Genomic DNA, 24,358 nt, shown 5'->3' with positions numbered 1-24,358 from the left:
TGGAGAAAAGAGCAGCAAGTTAGGGTTGAGGATTATCAGATCAGCCATGATTTCATTGAATGATGGAACAGATTGTGGGCTGAATGCCTTCTATGCAGTTTGTCTTCTGGATTTAGGGGGCACAGAAGGAAGATATACCATAATTGCCTTGAAATTGCGATAAATCCAGGATCTTGCGAAGGCTGGGTTGACACTCCCTGGGGTGGAGGTACAGACATATTCGGCAGGATGGTGGAAAGTTTGATGCAAGTGGCAAAACTGGTGAAAGGGATCTGTGATTAGCATGGGATGAGGTGAGGGGCCAGGAAGGAGCACAGACCCTCCTCGATCACCATTCTTTCACTGACTGGCAGCTTGCAATGTTAAACCTGATGAGCTATGCATTGTGCATGCTTACGGGCCTTTATTTAATGACAGGTAATCCATAAAATTCAGTCCCATATTTAAAAAGTTGGGTTATGAAGTGCTTTGAACATCTTGAGGTTGTAGAAGTGCTATATAAATGCAAAATGTTTTTCTTTTAAATATATTTGTTTTTCTTTTTCATGAGGTGCAGGTGTCCCTGGCAAGATGCCAATTTTGAATCGACAGTTTGTGTATTATGTAGACGAGCCATATTGATCGATTCTTTCCGTAAAGAACTTCCGTGAACCCAATTATTTTTACGACAATTGGTCACCATTACTGAGACTAGCTTCATGTTCTCAATTTATTACTTGATTTTAAATTCCACATGCTGCTGTGGTGCGATTGAACCTATGTTCACATAACATGAGCTTGAGCCTTTTGAATACCAGTCAATGGCATATACTCAATCAATGACTTCTCCAAATTGTAAAAGTGTAATTTATTTTGTACATCTGCTGTTTCAGGAAATGTGTTGCTGAGAGAATTGTAAAATGTAATAGCCCACTATTCTCTCTTCTGCCCTTCAAAGTGCTGGTTCCTAGTGGAAAACAATTTAATAGAAAGTGACATTGTAGCATCTCATAAATGGAATTTTTATGCAAAAAGCTAATGGAGAATGTTTGACTGTTTGTCTTTGCCTATCTAATGTCCATGCACAAGCACTTTCCAGCAAAAGGTACTGATTAACAATCAGAGCTGGAACATTTTTTTCTTGCTTTCTTATCCTGAGGATATAACACATTTTATTAAGTGTACTTCAAGTCCTCAGGTGTTCAAAATGTGTTTTGTAATCAGTTTATTTATGATTTATAATAACTGTCATGAATAGGCAAATACAACGCCGCTTTTCAAATAGCAAGGTCCCACAAATAGTAAATGAGCCAAATGACTAGTTACCCTGCTTTGCTTTGAGGTGGATGCAGATCAAGGTATTGTCTGACACAAGAATAGAGCTCCCTAATCTGCTTTGAATAATCCCACTAGACCATTCATCTCTTATCTAATTTTAAATAATCTCTCGAAACAAAATGCCATCTTCTCTGTTAGCTGCTGTTGTACAGTGGCAGTGAATGAACTGTCATAACATTAATTTACAGGAATATGTATGAGAATGTACTTCTTACAAAATAGTTGTAATATTGTAGGGATTGGGAACATAGCACATTTAATCCATATTTGTGTGTTATGTATTGTAAATGTAGGGATGCTTTTCTTTGTTGCACACCTTTTCTCTCAAAATATGTTCAATCAGTAAAATAGAACATACATTATTCATTTATCAATATCTTGACACATACTGCCTTTCATTTCTCACTGTATGATATGAATGTTGGAGTTGTCTAGGGGCTGAGAACAAGATAGGGAGAAGCTTTCACATCTCCCGCTCAGGAGCTCTCTGCTCACTGCAGTAAAAGCCTGAAGAAAATCAGTTTAATTTTCCTCTAGCAGTTGTTGTCAGCTTTAAATTCTAATTAACATGTCAGGGACCTTTCTGTAAACATGAACTGGTCCAGTCTCTCTCACTGCACCTGATAAAGGGACTGCGCTCCAAAACTTGTGATTTCAAATAAACCTGTTGGACAATAACCTGGTGTTGTGTGACTTCAAACTAATCCACTCCAGTGTTGGAGCATTTTCATGTCCCAAAATCTCAGACAGATGTGGTGCATTGTCATTGGCAATATGGTTGTTTACGTATGCTTTGTTGACTAGTAGTGGTACACAGGGCTTTTGGTAAGTTGATAGCTGTTTTTTTTTGTTTAAATTGTTTAAATGGCTCCCTTTTGAAAGGATACTACAAGGGTAAGCTAGAAGTTCTTTCCTGGATGAGTGTGAACATTTGTAGCTGTGATGAACTTCTAAGGTTCATTTATATGACATTCCCTTGACAATGATCTAGTTGCTTGAATGCATGTTATTTATAAGCATATGAATTGATTTTCTCCCAAATCACTGAGGTGAAGGACAATGACTCCTGGTAGGCGCACACCCACTGAAGTTAGAGGTTACTCACCTGTTGATTTTCAAAGCTAGTATCTCCACAGTTTTGTGCTTTATTGTATGTTCATTTTAGATTGTGATACATATCGCTGAAAGCAATAAAAATTGTAACAGAAGGAAAAGTGTTGCGTAAAGATATCAGTATGTTTGAACATTTTACATGCATGGTTGGGTTGTTACAAAACTGATTAAGTTTCAGTAGTATATCAATCAACCATGTCCATTTTTGTTATTCAAGGAAATGAGCTTCACCTGGGCCAGCATTTATTGCCCATTGCCAGAGTCAGAGTCACACAGCATGGAATCAGACCTTTCAGTCTACCAGTCCATGCTGAACATAATCCCAAACTACACTAGTCCCACCTGCCTGCTCTTGGCCCATTCCCCTCCAAACCTTTACTATTCACGTACTTATCAAAATGTCTTTTAAATGTTGTAACTGAACCCACATCCACCACTTCCTCTGGAAGTTCATTCCACATATAAACTATCCTCAGTGTAAAAAAAAAAAAAAAAAAAAAAAAAAAAAATTGCCCTCGGGTCTTTTTTAGATCTCCTCTCACTTTAAAAAATGTGACCCCTATTCTTGAAATCCCCCATCCTAGGGAAAAGATACCTGCCATTAATCCTATTCAAACCCATCATGATTTTTTTAAACCTCTAGTTGATCTTCAGAAGGTTGTGGCGAGTTGAATTAGATGTGCTGAATGGAAGTTAAGTTTCTTCTTGGAAGATGAATATGAGAGGATGACCGTGGAATTTTTTTAGAATTTTTGTGACAGGTTGTCATAACTGGTTAGCAAATTCCTGTGCTAAGGATCTAAAAAGGGAGAAAAGACAAATTCGGAGAATGAATAAATGTTTTGTGTTTAAATATACATTTCACAAATATTATTTGGAATATTTATTAAATTTTTTAATTGCCTAGTATTATTGAACTAATGTTTTGTTTCAATTTTGAAGGCTGCAAGTTTAGAATGGAAAAATAAAGATAAACAAGAAAGTGGCTTCAAGTTTCTTTTTGCCTTGTTTAAGAAGTTCTATCTTTCTCATTTATTTCCATCCTTCACAAAATTTACCAACCTTTACAATCCTGTACTTGGTGAGTAAAACATTGTGCTAAAAACTTAATAATTTTATTCAACTTTTCTTCTTTATGCATAAAGAAATGCAGGATTTAATCTGATACTAACCTTGTAAAGCAATAAATGCCATCAACTTCGATGACTAAACGTTAGTAGTAGACTTTGTCTTTATCTTTTGATTTGAGTCCAATTACCTTTTGATGCCGAGTCTTGGAAATGCTGTATTAGCTTCTGTTGCTTATTTTGTTAGGGGCAAACATCATTATGTAGTGTAATGTGATTGGAGATAATCAGAGTGCCCGCAGAGAGAGCTTTTACTGATTGACACTGACTTTTCTCCAGTTAAATGTTGGAAAGATTGAACCTAGCATTTTTGGTGCCCACTACATATGCAGTTTCTACCACATCATCCATTCTTGTTGCTAGCAACTTCTTGAGATAAAACAGATGGTTAGCAAATGTGGTGTCATATTTGATGCAGAGATGAGCTTCACACCACATCTGCATTCAATATGACTGCTTATTTCAACTTGCAACTTCACTTGGTTCATGTCTTAATTGTCCTTCTAAATTCTCTATCCTTGATAAACTTAAGGCTATCGGCTCCTATGCTATGTCACACCTATCCTGTTCACCCATCACGACTTTACTCATTGACTCCTCATTCAACAATAGATCAGTTTCAAAATTCTGTTTTTTTTTGTTTTCAAATACTTTCATGGCCTCACCCTGTCCTATCACTATAATTTCCTTAAATCCTTCAACCCTCTAAGATGCCTGCCTTCCTCCTATTCTGTCCCCTTAAGCACCTGAAATTTTGATTGTTGTACTTTTTGGCTATTGTGTACATGTTGCTAGTTGCTGACCTCTGGAATTTCCTACCTTAATGGCAAACTGTTGCAATGCACTTCCTCTTTTTCATCCTTCTAAAACAGCTTGCTGAAGTTGTTTATGTCTATCTTAACATCTCTCTTTGATTCAATTTCAAATTTTGACTGAGAATGCTCATTTGAAATATCTTTTACATTTTACAATGTTATGAGATGCTATAAGTAAAAAGTACTGTTGGAATAGTTTAAATTTATTGTGGAGACTGAACTTGATTTTAGAACCATAGTATAATTTTAAAACATTAGGACAGATAAAGAAAACTAGAATGCTTACAACTCCAGAGTTGAAAATTGTCAGGAAAAACCGGTTCCATGTTTTCTTATATAAGTAAAATATGTACAGAAAGTATAATGAGATGCTGGAAATATATTTGTGTGAGATTTTCCGAACCCTAAATCTCTCATCATTTATACCATTTTGATCTTTTTCTTTTCAAATGAATTGCAAATGTTGTTTAAGAATATGGTCTCAAACTAAGAAGTTTTTGATCTCTGCTCAGGCTGTCTGGAGGGTTTCTTAAAAAAAAAGGAAATAAATGGCTTTCATTCAGAGGGACGCTTGGCGGACAATTAAAGAATACTCAATTTTAAAGTGACTTTAGCAAAGTTTAAAAGAAGCAACTCGCTGCATTTTTTTTTCTTGCGGATTGTATTTGACGTGGGGCTCCATGTATATGAGGCAAAAGTGAGAAAAAAATTTTCATTTAAATGTGAGCTTTTCATCCATGTGTTAGGAAATACTGAGTCTCAAAATTCCATGTAGATTACACTACTGTGTCAACATGAAGGTGAGAGATTTTTATTATTGTGTAGAAAAACTTAGCCAGTTGGGTTTATGCATGAAAATTCAAAGGAAGGTTTATCAGAAGTGAGTATGCATGCTTTGCCATTTTTCTCCCATATATTTCAGTAATAGTTTCAGGTTTCAAATATGTGTGAAACTTACTCCGCTCTGTTGTACTGCCACTAACAATGTCAAGTAAATTAAGAAAACAAAATCACATTAGGATCCATTGTAGTAAATAACAAAATGGTGAACTTATGCAGGTGTAATATTGCAAGATTTTTATTCCAGTTTGATCATAAAATGGTTGATTCTAAGTATTATATAATGACTGATTTTGGTTGTTCAAATTTGCTGCAGGTTAAATCTTTGTTATAAATAGTGACAGTAATTGTTGACTGGTTGTAAAACAGAAATTTTTGTGGAAACTGTTATGGATCAGACCAAACTCCGTCAAAATATATTAAGATGGTAGTCTAGATGCTAATTTTTCCTTATTTTACAGGTAAGTTTAAGGCGTTGTGTTTCAGATGCAATTCAGTTGATCAAACTACCAGGTTTGAAACAAAGCACACTTTATGCATACACTGTAATAAATATAGATACAAAGTAAAAGACAAAAATTAGCTTAACTGTAACTCTATGGAAATGCTTAACAAAGTAATATAAGTATGTAAACTAGTAATAATTAACTGCTCCAATATAGTAACATCCTATAAACACACCCTTGCCAACGAATTCAATAAAATAGATTGTCTTGCGTGCAGTTCTAGCAGCAGGAAGAGAACTCCAGCTGTGACAGAGAGGAATAAGAGCTTTCACATCTAGCTACTGAAGACTAAAACTTTAAATAAAAAAAAAAAAAAAAAAAAAAAAAAAATCCTGGTTCTGCGGGAGTTTAACCCCACCCGTTCAGGTGCTTCTATTGTTCCAACTTAAAAAAAACAAGGCCTTCAAGCTGTTTATTGCCTATAGAGCAGACTGCTTTCCACCTCTGTCTCAAATTTTCTTTTTTAAAAAAATGGCAAAATACACTTACAGCCATAGTATCATCACAAAACAAACATGGTTCAAATAGTGAGTTGTCTCAACAACTTGTAGAACATTATTGTTGCATTGAAACTTAGAAATTCCTCGTTTTGATTTTAGCACTTTAAACTTGATAAAGATGGAAGGCCCAGAAGTATGATGCTTTTTATTTATCTTTAACCAGAAATTCCTCAGATGAGGCCAAAGCCACTATATATCAATGTAACACGAAACAATGAAAGCGTTTACAGTACAAGGGACCAGTATTTGGCAGCTCGGGTGGCATTTATTAAGTGGCTTGTGACCTTCTTTCTGGAAAAGAAGTACACTGCCACAAATCAAAACACTAAGAATGGTGGAGAGATGCTACCTAAAATTATCCAGGTACGTTTGGATATTTTGATAACTTAAAAATATGGCAACGTTTTATGTACTAAAATTCCAGTTGTAAATAGTAAACTGCTACTGCTTGGTTGCTTTGAGCACTGTACATGTTGAACGAAGTGTAGAGATGTGACTTTGCTTCCACAATCCTGTGAAGACCCAGTTGGTGGACATTTAAAATTATCCAGCCAATATCCTGACCCAGTCCTACTGTGTTCTGTTTTAATCTGATCTATGGATAAGGTGATATAGATGTCTGAGTGAAGTTGGTAAGGTTCTTCCTTAATTATCAAAGAGCCAGTAATAAGATTAATTTTACTTTGCTTATGTAACCAGAATTAACAGAATTACTACTCCCATGTTCTCCCTTGACTCGTGGCATCCGCCTTACCAAATTTGAGACTTTCTAACTACTTGAAATGAACGACCAAGTGAATGAAAGTTTTGGCATATGAATTTTGCTATAAAATTTGATCTTCAAATAATGTTTAAAGAGCTGTTAGTTTGATGCAAATGTAATATTTTCTTGTTTCCTAAATATGTATAAATTTTTTAACAATGAGTTACTCGGGGAAACAATTCCTGAAATCAGATTTGCTAGAATTTGTGACTTTTACATTTCATTTACAATAATCAGTGCCGGAAATGAATCTGACAAACATTTAAGACAGCAAAAATTCACGATTATCAGTTTGAGCACAGCTACAGAAAGAAATACAGTTTCTTTTTCTAGGAGCACCCATCTTTACAAAATTATATTTGCTCCTGGATCCTAGGCACTGTTCACTACTAAGCATCTCTGACAGCAAATGATTTTGCGCTACATTGAGAATTTTGGCTTTGTTCGGACATTAAATAAAGAATAATCTATTTAGGTGGCATTCTATAAAACACAATTAATGTTGGTTGCTTTGTGAATGGTTAAAATGTATTTAGCAGGGGATCATGTTCATAGTCTAATGTGAAGTTTCATTCGTGCTTGAGCTTTCCTTTTGAGAATGAGCTTCGTTATCTGTCTTCTGCCTGAGACGGAGTTTTAAAATGCTGGACTGTCATCTCCCTGTTCCATTCAAAATACTTCATATAAATGTAAATAGCATTGACAGTGCATTGGTGTGATATCAATAGTTAGCAGGACAGGAATTTCTATTTGAGGTGAAGAGATATATTTTCTTAAATTTCTGTTTTTTTTTAACCATTTCTTCTTGGCTAAGCAGTCAGTGACTGCAAACCCATCAACTCAGGAGAAAGCCATTGAATTGGAAGCAAGTGGGACCACTGAACAGGATCGATCTCATTCCAACAGCAGCACTCTATCTGAAAGAAGACTCAGCACCTCCAGCTTCTGCAGCATTGAAGAAGAACATCAGCCAGTCTATGAGATGGTTCAGAGAGTCCTCTTTTCTTCTCAAGCTAATGTGAATTTTATCAATGAAGTGTTTCACCAGGTTAGTGCACGATAAAAAAGCAATTCTGATTTATTGTGCTTTATGCCTTCTATACAACATACAAACTCCTGAACTAAAATTGTAAAGTTTTACTCTATGATTAAGACTATCTTCTCAAAGCCATCATTACTTCGTTTGCAAAGCGTTAGATGTTGTGAAGGATGGAAATTCAGAGTGCCACAACCTTCTTGGCAATGGTGTTTTTGATATATTTCAATAGCCCAGTAAATTTTTCTGTTACATGTTTCAATAAAGGCGAGTCATAGGATCATACAACATTGAAACAGACCCTTTGGTCCAACCAGTCCATGCCAACCCATTATCCCAAACTCAACTAGTCCCAACCGCCTGTGCTTGGCCCATATCCCTCCGAACATTTATTATTCATGTACTTATCCAAATGTATTTTAAATGTTGTAACTGTACCTGCATCCACCGCTTCCTCTGGCGGTTCTTTCTACACTCAAACCAGTGTGTTTGAAAAAAAATGTTGCCTCTTATGTCTGTCTGAAATCTTTCTCATTTCACCTTAAAGATATGACTCCTAATCTTGAAATCTCCCAATCTCAGGAAAAAGACACCTGCCATTTATCTTATCTATACCCCTCATGATTTTTATAAACCTCCTTAGGACTTCTCAGACTTAGAGCAAATGGTAAGGTCCTGAGGACTGTTTTGGAGCAGAGGGACCTAGGAGTACAAGTACATAGTTTGTTGAAAGTGGCAGCACTGGTAGACAGGATGGTGAAGAAGGCATTTGCAATCGGTCGAGCATTGTGTATAGGAGTTGGGATGTTACGTTACAGTTGTATAAGTCATTGGTGAGGCCGTACTTGGAGTATCATGTATAGTTTTGGTCATCTGTTATAGAAAGACATAGTTGAACTGGAAAGTGTGCAAAGAGGATTTATGAGGATGTTGCCAGGACTAGTAGGCATGAGTTATAGGGAGAGGTTGGCCAGGATAGGACTTTACTCCTCGGAATGTAGGAGAATGAGGTGTCTAAAATCGTGAGGGGCATAGATAGGATGAATGCATATTGTCTTTTTCCCCGGGGATGGGGAATTGAAAACTAGAGGGCATAGATTCAAGGGGAAAGATTTAAGAAGAACCTGAGGGGGAACTTCTTCATGCAGAGAGTGGTGTGTATATGGATTGGGCTGACAGAGAAAGTGGTTGAGGCAGACACTAGCAACGTTTTTAAAAAAAGACATTTGGATAGGTACATGGATGGGAAGGGTTTAGAGGGATATGGACCAAACGCGGGCAATTGGACCTAGCTGAGTGGGTACCATGGTCAGTATGGACCAGTTTGGGTCGAAGGGCCTGTTTCCATGCTGTGTCACTGACTCTGACTCCTCAGCTCCACTGGGGGGGGGAAAACATCCCAGCCTATCCAACCTGTCCTTGTAATTCAAACCCTCCATTCCCGGTAACATTCTGGTAAATCTTCTCAGAACCCTCTCTCGCTTAATAACATCCATCCTATAACAGGACGACAAGGACTGTACACAGTACTCCGAAAGGGCCTCACCAACGTCCCATTCAACCTTAACCTGACGCCCAAGTTCCCACACTCGGAGGTCTGAGCAATGAAGGCAAGTGTGCTATATGCCTTCTTAACCACCCTGTCTATATGTGAGACAAACTTCAAAGAATTATGTACCTGAACCCCTCGGTGTCTCTGTTCTGCAGCACTACCCAAGGCTCTACTATTAATTATATAAGTTCTCCTTCTGTTCGTTTCACCAAATGCAATACCTTACATTTATTCAAATTAAACTCCATCTGCCACTCCTTAGCCCATTACATCAATTGATCAAGATCCCTTTGTAATCTTAGGTATCCTTCTTTACTGTCCAGTATACCACCAATCGTGGTGTCATCCGCAAACTTACTAACCATACCTTCTATATTTTCATCTAAATCATTTATATAAATGACAAACAAAAGTGGATCCAGCACTGGTGTTAAAAGTAGATTGTGACAAACTGGCACTTATTCTTGACTAACCAAGATTAGATGACGCAGTGATTGTATAGAAAATGTTTTTTTTTCATCATACTGCAGTGCAACTTGACTTCCTTTTCTTGAAGAGCTAAATAGTTATTTTTAAAATTCAAGACATGGAAGTGAAACATTTTATCCAGGCATGAAATCTAATAACAAAGTGAACCCGCAAGGCATTGATATCTAATTTTTGCCATTTTCTTCATATATGATGTCACAGTGAGATCTCATGACATATCACTGATCATTTAATTCATTAAAATAAATTGACTGCCTTCACTTAAAAGTTGTTTCAAACAAAAACGCTGCTATTAAGTATTCATTTAATGACTCCTTATTTGTGAATAAAGAAAACTTGAAAAAAATGTAAGGTGCCATTCACAACCTAAGGGTGTGACAAAGTCATTTCCAGCCAATGAAGGACTTAATGAAGTGTGATTACTTTTAGAAAGTAGGAAGCACACAGCACCCAATTTAGAGTCAGGTTCAATAAACATCAAAATGATACTTTTTATTTATAAAACCCCTTGAATGGAATGAAATGGTCAAGGCACTTTCACAGGAGCATTTTGCACCTAAGGCATTAGTCTACATAAGGCGAAGTGAGATAGTTGAGCAAAATCTTGGCCAAGAGGTAGGTTTCATTGAGTGTCTTAAAAGAGGAGATCAAGATAGAGAGATCTTGGTGGGGTTGGGTGGTGGTGGTGGTCATGGAGGGGCTTGCTTTCCTGGGTTTGGGTATTCCAGGGGCCTATATAACTGGAGGCATCATCAGTTCAGATGTCTAAAGATGTCTTCGAGTTCTAAGGTTGGAGGAGGTTACAGAAGTAGGCAGGGTGAGGGAATGGATGGATTGGAATTTTAAAATCAAGAGCATAGTTGGCTGGGAGCCAATGCAGCAAGCACAGGGGTGATAGAGGAATGGGACTTGCTGCGAGTTGAGATATGGGCTGCTGCAATTTGAATGACTTCAAGTTACAAAGCTTCGAATGTGGGAGACTAGGCAGGAGTGTGTGGGATAGATGAATTTAAAGGTAACGAAAGCCTGAATGCAACTTTCAGTAGCAGATGAATTGAGGCAGGGAAGACGTTGGGCAGTGTTTATAGACATGAAAATGAGTAGTCTTAGTGATAACGCAAATGAGAGTTTGGAAGCTCATGTCTGGGTCAAATGTGACACCAAGGTTGTAAGCAAACTGGCTCATCTTCAGACTGCTGCCAGGTAAGAGGTTGGAGTCAGTTGCTAGAGAATGCAGTTTGGAGAACAATGCCTTAGTCTTTCAAACATGTAAACAGGAGTATCACATTCAGAGTTAAATGCCCTCAAGTGTTTACATTTGTTTTATAAACACCTATAATAGAGATTATAGGCACATCTGGAAATTTATAAACTGAGCTCCACTGCTATAGTTGAGCAGTTTGTAAAAGCAAGTTGAATTGACCAGTAACAAAGCTGTTGTAATTAAGTATTTGCAAAGACATGTATTTGGAGTTTCTTATGGAAAGGAGAGCATGAATTGGATTGAAATTGTAAAGGAGGGCATGAAGGCTTGTAGAAATTATTCTATTATGATCAGAATGGTGTCAACCTCCTATTAAATGAACATAGGTCAATAATTATGCTTAGTGTGGTAAGATTGCATTTGTATGGAAGCTTAGCTGCTCATGGATGAAAGTTTGGTTTGTATTTTGTGTTCAAGGGCGGGAAATTTAGATGCTTTGAAATAGAACATGAGGCATTCTCTGTCAGTGTCTGTATCAAATAAATTTGCATCATCTAATGAAGTAAATGCAAGTTGAAACTCCATCTCAATTCTTCAGGCATAGAAAATAACCCTTTATGAAAGCCTAACATCTCCATTTCTGACTACATTCTTTGCAAGGTAACATCTATTTCACATTCACGGTTGCCAAGTGGGTATTAAAAGATGGGATGTTGCATGGTACTGGAATCAAATTTTGACCACAGTATTTATGAGGGGTTTAGTGGTGCCATGTTCCCATTGCAAGTGTTTTGATAAACCAGTGGATTTTTAGAACAGTTGCATGCCTTTCATGATCATTTTTCTTTCTACTGGTACTCATTCACAAATTGATGTATTGGGTTCAATATATTGTATGATTTGGAAACGTGACCTTGCTAGTCCAGTATTGTACCACTAGCCAAACTTGCCCTAACCATGAGTGCGTAATATGAAAATATAATTATTTTATAAATACAATATATCTTGCTCAAAATGCATTGCAAATAAAATATTCATAATGTTTTGAAGTTTTAGTTCCGAATACTGATTGATTTCAATCAGCATAATAAATTATGCAGACTTCTGCATAAATATGATAAATAATGAAAGAGTTTTTTTCATGTCTGTAGCTCAACGCAGTTAGAGCCTAAATGAGTTAATTTATTTGTTTCGATATTATTTTTATCAAATTATTTGTTTGCTTTAATCTGTGGGCATAAAATGTTATTTTTTGTGACCATAGGACTGCTAGTTTGTAAATAACATTATGCTCACAGGCCAAAGTTGTACAGATTAAATAAAATCATTCAAGATTCGTTGGGTTTGTCACACAGGATACTGACTTTATTTTGATTTGACATTCTTTTCTAAAAGAAGAATAACTTGGCACAGAGAGGATTTGAGAAGCTTCAGAAATTTCACTTCTTGATAGCAGCTACTCTGTTTATATAGATCATAGTGTGTTGTGGTTTTCAGTAAATGCTTCTTGTGGGTTGAAGCCTATGAGAAATGAAAATATTCCAAGTTTGAGTTTCAAGATTGTCTTACACTTAGACTTACTGGTCCTTTGTTCAGTTAGAACATAGAGTAGTACAGCACAGTACAGGCCTTTCAGCCCATGATGTTGTGCCGACCTATTATCCCACTCGAAGCTCAAACTACCCTGCATACCCTACAGTTGGTTTTTCAATTTGCAGTGTGTTAGATGGAGTGTTGCAATTAAATAAATAACTTACTCTTTGGGTGAGTGGTAATTGACATAATCGCATTTGTGTTATCTTCTGCAATAAATATATAAACTAAGTGCTAAAATAACCGAATTTGGAAAGATTGGAAGAATTGGACTGTTATATACCCTGATATTTATTGAAATAACACTGTTGGGTAGATATAAATAAAGGAACATAGGGTGACAGTCTTTCCTGAGAGCAAACTCTATCGGCATGATAAATAAGACATAATGTTCTGTAAACCAGTATGTTGACATGCCTTGAATGAAGTTGATAATTCTTGTGAAACTCTGTATTCAGCATGGTTTTGGATTGTGCTGACTGCAGGAGCAAGGACTGGGTTTTTCAGCAACCCAGTGCACAGGATGGCAATATTTTATGCCACTCATGGGCATTTTCAATACTCCAATGTGTTTGTCAAGCAACTTTGCTTGTTAAGACTGCTACAAACCTTTAAGCACTGGAAACGCTATATTGCCCTATTCAGTTCTGTCTGAATGTCATAATTGTGGATTTGTTACCAGCGCAAGGAAAGTAACTATGTTGAGAGTGGGTTCCTCAATAAAGAGAATAATGGCACTTTTTAGATATCCAGTAAGTCAGAATTCCCTCTATCCCAGCCTTAATGCACATTCAATGATGGATTGTCCATAGATCTCTGAGGCAGAGGATTCCAATGATTAAAACTTTTGAGTGAAATTTCCAATTCTTGTGAAAAATTCTCCTCTTGCTCCCAAATAATTGTCCCTTTACTTTGAGACTGTGCTCCCTCCTCCCACTTAATAGATTTTTACCATCAGTGGCATTCTCAGTCTCACTGCCGTAGACCCAACAAAAGTCTATTCTGGCTCTTGCTAAAAAGAGAGACACATTTTTGTCGAAGGTGATGGCGAAGAGAAGTTTAATTGTGTCCAGCATACTTTTATTAAGAGCACAGTACTTACTTTATTGTGATGACATGCACCTGTTTATAATAATCTGATTTTTGTATTTCAAGGGAAGTCATACGTAAGATAGAAGTCTTATGGTGCAGAGGGTAGTTTGCATGTGCCAGGAGTTCTAGCTTTGAATGGCCATGGCACATGCACCAAACAAGTTATCCACCTGCACATCCTTTAATTATGCCTATGCGAGAGTCTTCTGCTCATGCAATGCTGACAGAAAATGCTACCTTTAAAGCCAAAGCCTCAGGGGACAGTGTAGCAATTTTGTTGCAGGAAAACTCTTGAAATAGAAACAAATGGTTGGTTTGCCTCATGCACCATTAGATAGAGATTGATTCTCACAAGTCATGTACTTAAATGTGTCAATCTCTAAGTCATGTACTTAGTGCTCCTTAGTAGATATGGTGCAAGCAGCTGAAATGGAACGCATCAAGAATTTTGGAATATTAAGGACTATTTGCTGAAACATTGCAGTGCGTACAGTGTTTTTTTTTCATCTCATACCAAGAGTGAAAGTGCTGCCAATTAACTCAATTCTTCCAAATCCATTTTTACTGACCAGATAGTGGGCTAGTCTGATTGAAATGTTATAACACCATCCCTTTCGTTATAGATTTCCGGAAAAAGACATGATTCATTCAGCTGGTACATCTTTTGGCAGAATGATTGAAACAGATCACCTATGGTGAATTTAAAAAAAAACAGTTTTCCAGAGTTAAACTTTGAAACATGCTGAATTGCTTCTGCCTTGTAATGTTATCTCTGATTTGTTAATGAATAGTTACTAGGTTCGCAAGCGACGCCAAAATTGGTGGTGTAGTGGATGGTGAAGGAGGTTATCTCAGAGCACAATGGGACCTTGATCAGATGGGGTGATGAGCTGAGGGGTAGCAGATGGCATTTAATTTTGATTAAGTGAGAGGTGTTGCATTTTGGTAAGACAATAGTGGTAGGACTTGTACACATAAGGTAGGGTCCTGCAGAGTGTTGCCGAACAAAGGGATCTTTTGGTTCACAGTTCCCTGAAGGTGAAGTTACAGGAAGATTGGGTAGTGAAAAAGGCATTTGGTACACTTGCCTTTATTGGTCAGTGCTTTGAGTATAGGAGTTGGGATGTCATATTGTGGCTGTAGAGGACATTGGTTAGGCCACTTTAGAAATACTGCGTCCCTGCTGTAGGAAAGATGTTGCTAAACTTGAAAGGGTGCAGAAAAGATACAAAAGAATGTGGTCGGATTGGGGGGGTTTGAGCTATATAAGGAGAGGCTGAACAAGCTGGGGCTATTTTCCCTGGAGCTTCGGAGATTGGAAGATGACCTTAGAGGTTTATAAAATCAAGAGGGACATGGGTGGAGGGAATTGCCAAAGTCTTTTTCCAGGATAGGGAAGTCCAAAACTCGAGGGCATAGATCTAAGGTGAGAGGGGAAAGATTTAAAAGGGACCGAAGGGGCAACTTTTCAGGCAGAGGGTTGTGCATGTATGGAATGAACTGCCAGAGGAAGTTTTTTTTTTCGTGAGATGTGGGCATCACTGGCTGGCCAGCACTTTTTGCCCATCCCTAGTTGCCCTTGAGAAGGTGGTGGTGAGCTGTTTTCTTGAATTGTTGCAGGTTGACCCACAATGCTATTAGGGAGGGAATTCTAGGATTTTGATGCAGCAATATATTTCCAAGTCAGGGTGGTGAGTGGCTTGGAGCGGAGCTTGGAGGTGGTCGTGTTCTGCTGCCCTTGTCCTTCTGGATGGAAGTGGTCATGGGTGTGCAAGGTGCTGCCTGAGGATCTTTGGTGAATTTCTGCAGTGCATCTTGTAGGTGGCGCACACTGTTGCTACTGAGAGTCAGTGGTGGAGGGAGTGGATGTCTGTGGATGTAGTGCCAATCAAGCGGGCTGCTTTGTCCTGGATGGTGTCAAGCTTCTTGAGTGTTGTTGGGTCTGCAGGCAAGTGGGGAGTATTCCTTCACACTGTTGACTTGTGCCTTTATAGATGGTGGACAGGCTTTGAGGAGTCAGGAGGTGAGTTACTCGTAGCAGTATTTCTAGCTTCTGGCCTGCGCTTGTAGCCACTATTTATGTGGTGAGTCCAGTTGAGTCTCTTCACTGATAGCTCCCAGGATGTTGATAATGGGAGATTCAGTGATGGTATCACCATTGAATGTCAAGGGATGGTGGTTAGCTTGTCTCTTATTCGTGATAGTCATAGCCTGGCATTTGTGTGGCATGAATGTCACTTGCCACTTGTCAGTCTAAGCCTGGACCTTGTCCAGATCTTGTTGCATTTGCACATGGACTGCTACAGTATCTGAGGAATCGCGAATTGTACTGAACATTGTGCATTTATCAGCGAACATCCCCACTTCTGACCTTATGATGGAGGGAAAGTCATTGATGAAGCAACTGAAGATGGTTGGGCCTAGGACACTACCCTGAGGAACTTCTGAGATGATTGACCTCCAACAGCCACGACCATCTTCCTATGCGTCGGGTATAACTCCAGCCACTGGAGAGTTTGCCCCTGATACCCATTGATTCCAGTTTTGCCAGGGCTCCTTGATGCCACACTGGGTCGAATGAACCCATGATATCAAGGGCTGTCACTCTCCCCTCACCTCTGGAATTCAACACTTTTGTATGTTTGAACAAAGGCTGTAATGAGGTCAAGAGCTGAGTTGCCCTGGCAGAACCCAAACAGGGTGTCATTGAGCAGGTGCCGCTTGATAGCACTGTTGATGATACCTTCCATCACTTTACTGATGATTGAGAGTAGACTGATGGGGCGGTAATTGGCTGGGTTGGATTTGTCCTGCTTTTTGTGTACAGGACATTCTTAGAAAATTTTCCACATTGTCCGGTAGATACCAGTGTTGTAACTGTACTGGAACAGCTCGGTCATGCGAGCGGCAAGTCTGGAGCACAAGTCTTCAGTAATATTGCTGGAATGTTGTCAGGGCCCGTAGCCTTTGCAGTATCCAGTGTCTCCAACCGTTTCTTGATATCACATGCAGTGAATCGAATTGGCTGAAGACTGGTATCTGTAACGCTGGGGATCACTGGAGGAGGCCAAGATGGATCATCCACTTGGCACTTCTGGCTGAAGGTTGCTGCAAATGTTGCAACCTTTGTGCTGGGCTCTTCCATCATTGAGGATGGGGATGTTTGTGGAGCCTCCTCCCAGTGAGTTGTTTAATTGCCCACCACCATTCACGACTGGATGTGGCAGGACTGCAGAGCTTAGTTCTGATCTGTTGGCTGTGCAGTTGCTTAGCTCTGTCTATCACTTGCTGCTTTCGCTTGTTTGGCGTGCAAGTAATCCTGTTTGGTGGCTTTACCAGGTTGATAACTCATCTTCAGGTATGCCTGGTGCTGCTCCTGGCATGCCCTCCTGCACTCTCCAGTGAACCAGGGTTGATCCCCTGGCTTGATGGTAATGGTTGAATGGGGATATGCCGGGCCATGAGGCTACAGATTATGCTGGAGTACAATTCTGCTGCTGTTGATGGCCGACAGCACCTCATGGATGCCCAGTCTTGAGTTGCTAGATCTGTGTGAAGTCTGTCCCATTTAGTACGGTGAGAGTGCCACACAATACGATGGAAGTTATTCTCAATGTGGAGGCGGGACTTCGTCTCCACAAGGACTGCGTGATGGTCACTCTTACCAAAACTGTCGTGGACAGATGCCACTGCAGCTGGCAGATGAGCAAGGATGAGGTCGTGTGTTTTTCCGTCTTGTTGGTTCCTTCACCATCTGCCTCAGACCCAGTCTAGCTGCTATGTCCTTTAGGACCCGACCTGATCGATCAGTAGTACTGCTGCGGAGCCACTCTTGGTGGTGGACTTTGAAATCGCCCACCCAGAATACATTTTGTGCCCCTGCTATCCTCAGTGTTTCCTCTAAGTGTTGCTAAACTTTGAGGAGTACTGATTCATCAGCTGAGGGAGGACAGTGTGGTAATCAGCAGGAGGTTTCCTTGCCCATGTGTAACCTGAAACCATGAGGCTTCATGGGGTCTGGAGTCCATGTTGAGGACTCCTAGAGCAACACATTCTCGACTGTATACCACTGTGCCGCCACCTCTGCTGGGTCTGTCCTGCTGGTGAGACAGGACGTATCCAGGGATGGTGATGGTGGTGTTTGGGACATAGTCATACTTACAGAATATTACCTTGCAGACAATGTCAGGCTGTTGCTTAACTAGACTGTGTGACAGCTCTCCCAATTTTGGCAGTAACCCCCAGATATGAGTGAGGAAAACTTTGCAGGGTTGACAGTGCTGTTTCTGCCATTGTCTTTTCTGGTGCCTAAGTCGATGCCAGGTGGACCATCTGGTTTCATTCCTAACCCTAACCCTAGTCTTATCGCAGGCTGGTACATTAACAACATTTAAAAGGCATTTGGATGGGTATATGAATAAGAAGGGTTTAGAGGCATGTGGGCTCAATGCTGGCAAATGGCACTGGATTCTTTTAAGATATCTGATTGGCATGGACAAGTTGGACCGTAGGGTCTGTTTCCGTCCTGTGTAACCCTATAGCTCTAAGGACCAACCTCAAAGTTTCTTTGCAGTTATAAAAACCATAATATTTTAAGAATATTTGGACATTGTACACTTTGTGAGCTGCAGGTTATATTTTAATAGTGTACTCAAAATATTAGAATTTGACCAATTACACAAGGTTACCATGTCTATCCATTTAATATGTAAAAAAACATGGAACTCTATTCCAGGGCATCAATTTTTTGATCATTCTATTCAAGGTATTTTGTCCAAGTGAATATGAAATGTAGAAATAAAATGCTGCAGATGCAGGAAATCTGATATAAAACAAAAATGCTGGAGACATTTTGGTTTGGCAACATCTGTAGGAAGAGAAACAACATTAACATTGAGTCGTAAATGACTGGTACAGAACTGAAAGAAGGTGGAAATGTGACAATTTACATGCAGCTGAAAAGGGGAAAAGAGGAAAACATCAAAAGAGTAGGTCTCAGGGAGGACAGAAGGGACTAAATTATAAAGATGTCATGAAACAAAAGGCAAACAATGTGGTAATGATTGTAGTAAAGGGCTGGAGTATGTGTTCAGTGTGTGTGTTATGGTAGACTAATGAACAGCTCATCTGAAAGCAGAATTATGAATAAAAAGTTTAAGAGCAACCCTTAGCAGAAAGAAGAACAAAATGGGGTACAGAAATTGCTGAACTCACTGACTCCAGTGCTTAATTAAAAGATGACTTGATGTTCTTCGAGTTTGCTTTGAACTTGGAACACTGCAGCAGGCTGAGGACAAAAATGTGAGTGAGAGAGCAAGGCAATTAACTTGACATATGGAGTTATGCTTCTGAACTGAGTGGAAGTGTTCGGTAAATATTCCTTTAATCTGTAACAAAGAAATTACTGGAGAAGCAGTTAATCTTTCAAGTCCAGTGATCCTAGAATGGTTAGTTGTTTTCTGTCCACAGATGCAGCCAGACCAACTGAATTTCTCTTGCAATTTCTGTTTTTGTTTGTTGCAGATCTCCAGCATCTGCGCTTCTTTGTTTTATTGTTAATTTAATCTGTGTTTGGTCTCCCCATTGTAGATGAGACCACATAGTGAGCAGCGAGTGCTGTGTACTGACTTTAAAAAAACTACTGATTCACTGAAAGGTGTATTTGGGGCCTTGGACAGTGGGGAAGAGGTGAAAAAGTAGCTGTTACATCTCCTGTGATTACATGGGAAGAGGTTGATATGCTGGGGGAGGTTGCAGTATGGACCAGTGTCTCGTGGAGGGAGTGGTCTCTTGGGAATGCTGACTGAGGTTGGTTTGGTTGTGGAATCTCCCTGGAGGATAGATGTGGCACAGGTTGTTCGTTTGAACATGGCTGGTGGGACTCTATTGCTGTTCTAGGAGCGAGGAAAGGGGTGAAAGCAGAAATGTGGGAAATAGGTGAAATATGAAAATCTGCAACATTCATTAATATTCAGGAAGAAATGAAAACTTTCTAGACCAAAGATTCAGTACAAAATGTGTGAAACTTGAAGAATCATAGGGCTTCTTTTAAGTGAAGTTGCAACACCCTCTAGTGGACCAATCATGGTAAAACTGCTTGGAGACAGTATTTAGAAAATGCTTAGAAGTATGCGTTCATTTGCCCATCATGTCAGCATCGGCTGTCCAAATGAGCTTTAGAACTTAGTGCCATTCTCCTGCCTTTGTTCCCTGTCTTTGCATGTTGTTTATTTTTAGAATAATCTTCTGATACCCTATTGAATGCCTCAGTTGAACAATTTGGCTTGATTCAGACAGAACATTCTCAGTGAATTTGTTAAGACAGTATCTGCTCGTACTATTAAATCTCTTTGACCTTCATGAATTCAACAAATGCTGGTTTTCTCTAGTGACTTTTACACAAACCCATTCTTGATATAAATGCGCATACTAGGAGTGGGAGTAATCCATTTGGTCCTTTGAGCCTGCCTTGTCATTCAGTAAGATCATGGCTTCTCTGGTGTTTTGTACGCTGCATTTCCACTATCCCTGATAACTGCTGTCTGACAGGAATCTATCCAGCTTTGATTGGGAAAAAACACCTCAAGGCTTGCCTCTACCACCTTTTTGAGGTAGTGTTCCAAACGTGTACAACACGCTGAGAAAAAAAATCTCCTCATCCCAGTTCTGAAACAGTGACCCCTAATTTTGAAAAGATGCCCCAAGTTCCTGACGAACCCACAAAATAAGGTTCCTTGGCCTTTTCACATTCAACTTGTCAAAACTGTTCAGAATCTTAAACACAAATCACGTTGCCTCCCACTCTAGAAACTATCCAGCCTGTCCGCCAAATTGCCATAAGTCAACTCGTGTGTTCTCTATCAATTTGATCAACCCCCTCCATTGCATTTATATCCTTCGTTAAATATCCCTTGTATTATAAAGGATAACATTCCATCAGGCCCCCTTGATTACACGCTGTACCTGCACATTAACTTGTTGTGACTCATGAGCTAGAACTAGAATACCTCCATTACTGTCTACCCTTGAATTCAGCAGTTGTTCTCCATTTAACTAATACTCTTATTTTTCATTCTTCCTAGCAAACTGAAAAGCTTCACATTTTCACGCATAGCTCCATCTACCAGATCTTTGCCTGATCACTCAACCCTGTATTTGTTTGCAACTTCATTGTGCCTTCTTCGCAATGTACATTCCTGCTTGTTTTGATGTCATCTGGAAATTTTGCTGCCATGCCTTGACTTCACTTTACCTAAGTCATGCATGTAAATTGTTTTTAAAAAAAAAAAAAAAAAAATTGAGGCCCCTGCAGGATTCTACTGGTTACATACTGCCAATCAAAACTTCATTTCTGCATACTCTTAGTTCTGTCAGTTAGCCAGTCCTCTATCCATGGCAACCTGTTAGAATCCCCAAACGCAGTGAGCTTTTATTTTACAAAATAACATTTGTGGCATTTTGTCAAATGCCTTCTGGAAATACAAGTAAAATGTGCTTATAGACTGTTCTTTACCTACAGTGCATGTTACTCCTTCAAGAACTGCAATAATTTGGCTAAGCATGATTTCCCTTTGACAAAACCATGCAGAGTCTTCCCAATTACGTTGAGTTTTTTTGAAGTGTGATTGATTCAAGCAACTTCCCCATGACAGACATTGAGTTAGCAGACCTATTGTTCGCTGTTTTCTGCTTCCATCACTTCATCAATCTAATAAAATATTTGCTACTTTGCAATCCATTATAACCTTTCCAGGATGTAGGGAATTTTGGAGAATTAACTACACTAACAACCTCTTTGAAGGCCCCAGAAAGAAGTTCATCTGGGCCCAGGGACTTGTCAGTTCACAGCTCCATCAGTTTGCTTTGTACTGCTTCCCTCATGATTATAGTTTCACTAAGTTCCTTTCTCTCTTCCACTCCCTCATTTATAGATATTACTGGAATGTTTTTTGTACCTCCTATTCTGAAGACAGTAACAAAATTCATTTCACCCACCATTTCCTCCTTTACGATTACCTCCCCATTCTCACTTTTTAGAGGACCAGTGCTCACTTAACTTTCTCTTTTAATTACCCACAGAAACTCTTGCTATCCATTTTTACATTCCTAGTTTGCTTCCCCCATACTGTAATTTCTACCTCCTGATTAACCTTTTAGTCATTTTACCATTCTTCATATTCTGACCAATCATCTGAACTGTCAATCATCTTTGTGGAGTTATGTGCTTTTCCTTTAAGTTTGATGCTGTGCCAAACTTCTTTAACTAGCCGCAGATGATCGATCCTCTGTTTAGAACTTTTCTTCAGACAGGGAGATGGTTATTTAGAGTATTCTAAAATATTCCCTTAAATATCTGTCGCTGTGTCTCTATTGATCTATTCCCTAACCAAGTGTGCCAATTCAGTTCTTCTAAACTCCGCTTTCAAGCTCACGTAGTTGCCTAATGGAATCTACTTGGAATCTGCTTTATAACCATGGATTATTCCTGAGTCCAGTTTTAAGTTTGACTCCAGGTCCTAGCTCAGATGTAAATTCATCCCTACTTTAAAGTGCGAATGTTTCATTTCTTTTCAGGAAGTGCTGTTCTTTTCTCAAAGTCCTTGACAGTAAATGACCAGACAATTAAAATTAATTGCAGCATTTAAACCAGTTATTTTTATGAATCTTGAAAGCTTATTGTTTAACCTGTCAAAATTTATGGCGATTAATATGCTCGTATGTAATTCAGTATTTATTACTTTGATTTACAAAGCTCAATAAATAGTTACATAAATTCAGTTTTTAATCACAGATTGAAGGTTTTCAGTTAATATCTCAGATATATACTAAAAATTATACCAAGTGAAGAGCTTAGGATTAATAGTTGAAGGAAGATTTGAAGGTAAATTGTTAATCTTCTTAAATTTAAATTTTAAGTCTCTCTTTTGATAGACAGTAACACCTAGATTTTAACTGAGCATTTTTTTTGTATTTGGAATGTTTACGGAAGTATTTTGTATTTTGATTTAACTAGTATTTACTGGATCTTTGGAGCAGTTTTTGGGAAAGAAGCAATAAGAAAACCATGCAAGAACCGTGTGGATTAAATTCATTTGTGGGAGTGTACAACCATCAGCATAACTTTTCCACATTTCTATATACAGACTGGTTGATTCAAACATATTTGGTTAACAACCCATAAGAGTGCATTTTTGTTGTAATGATTGGTTTTAAATAACACTCTTTTGTGTTGATCATTACTACTCCTTGTGTATAACAGTAGTGACCTAGAACTTGCTAGCTATAAGAGTGAATCTGATTAATGATTTCAAGAGGCAATGTTAGGTAGTTGAGAGAAATAAACCTTCAGGGCTACTGAGATCAAGGTAGGGGCTCTTGTGGCACTGTGATAGTGTCCCACCCTCTGAACTAGAAGGCCTGGATTCAAGTTCAGTTTGTTCCAGAGGGTTGTCATAGCATGTCTGAGCAGTTTGATTGGCATATGTTGGGCCTCGAGTAATCACTGTATTCATTAATTGCTTAGATGATGTGATAGAAAGCCACATATCCAAGTGTACCACTACCACAAAGATAATCAATATTGTGAGCAATGCAGTTGGAAGTCTAAAGTTATACTGAGAGCACGACATTGGAACTGACAATATTGTTGTGCAGAGAATTGGCTGAATGGCTACCTATGCCATTGAGCACTATGGCTGTGATTCTATGACACGTGAATTTGTATACTGCCATATCCTCGACAGCAGTGCAAATTAGACAGTAGAGCTGAACTGTGCTTTGTGTTTAATTTGCAGATCAATTAATTTGATATTAAAAATGTCAACATATTAACAATACAGAAAAATATGATGTATTGGAGGCCAGTTAGCATTTAATGAATAGGTTATAGCATTTTGGTTGTGTATCCGTTAACGGGGGCGGGTGCTGCCGGGTAACAAAGTCCAGCCTCCCTCTTAGTTACAGAATGTTAGACATAATACATAGCTATAAAGATTTTACACTCATTTATATCAGGCTATACAGTATGGACCATAACATTCTTAAAGTTTTGGCGAGATTGAGGATTGTTTTGATTCTTCATTTTATTTTGCAAGCATAGATAGACCTTGTTCCAACAGGCATTTCAATGATCTAGCGTTCAGAGAGAAGGAATGTAAAACTGAAGCTGCTTTTATGTCTAAGGTAGGCCCATTCATTTTTGAGTTGTCTTCAATAGATGTCATTCCACACTGAGAGATCTGAAAACCAGTTCAGAATGGAACCTTGTGCTGAGGTATCTGATTATTATAATCAATTCAATACCATAAGTTGGTAATGGCTTAGGCAAGCAGATTAGGTTCCAAAAAACAGTCACTATAAACTACTGTCATGTTAAAAACAAATTAAGCTATACATGGAATTCTTTTCCAAA

The 24,358-nt window shown here is 38.7% G+C and overlaps 1 protein-coding gene across 1 annotated transcript in view; it reads left to right on the top strand.

The window, feature by feature from the left end:
* LOC109911163 (ral GTPase-activating protein subunit alpha-2-like) overlaps positions 1 to 24,358 on the top strand; it is a 95,561-nt gene that overhangs the window by 56,415 nt on the left and 14,788 nt on the right. The window contains exons 9-11 of the mRNA XM_048600908.1: positions 3,373 to 3,511; positions 6,382 to 6,581; positions 7,799 to 8,029. Coding sequence (XP_048456865.1) covers positions 3,373 to 3,511; positions 6,382 to 6,581; positions 7,799 to 8,029 — 570 coding nt within the window. The remainder of the gene's footprint in view (positions 1 to 3,372; positions 3,512 to 6,381; positions 6,582 to 7,798; positions 8,030 to 24,358) is intronic.

Source organism: Rhincodon typus, chromosome 9, assembly GCF_021869965.1.
Source record: "Rhincodon typus isolate 14 chromosome 9, sRhiTyp1.1, whole genome shotgun sequence".
Classification (NCBI taxonomy): Eukaryota; Metazoa; Chordata; class Chondrichthyes; order Orectolobiformes; family Rhincodontidae; genus Rhincodon; species Rhincodon typus.
The sequence above is the reverse complement of the archived record's forward strand: the minus strand, read 5'-3'. Positions and strand labels throughout refer to the sequence as shown.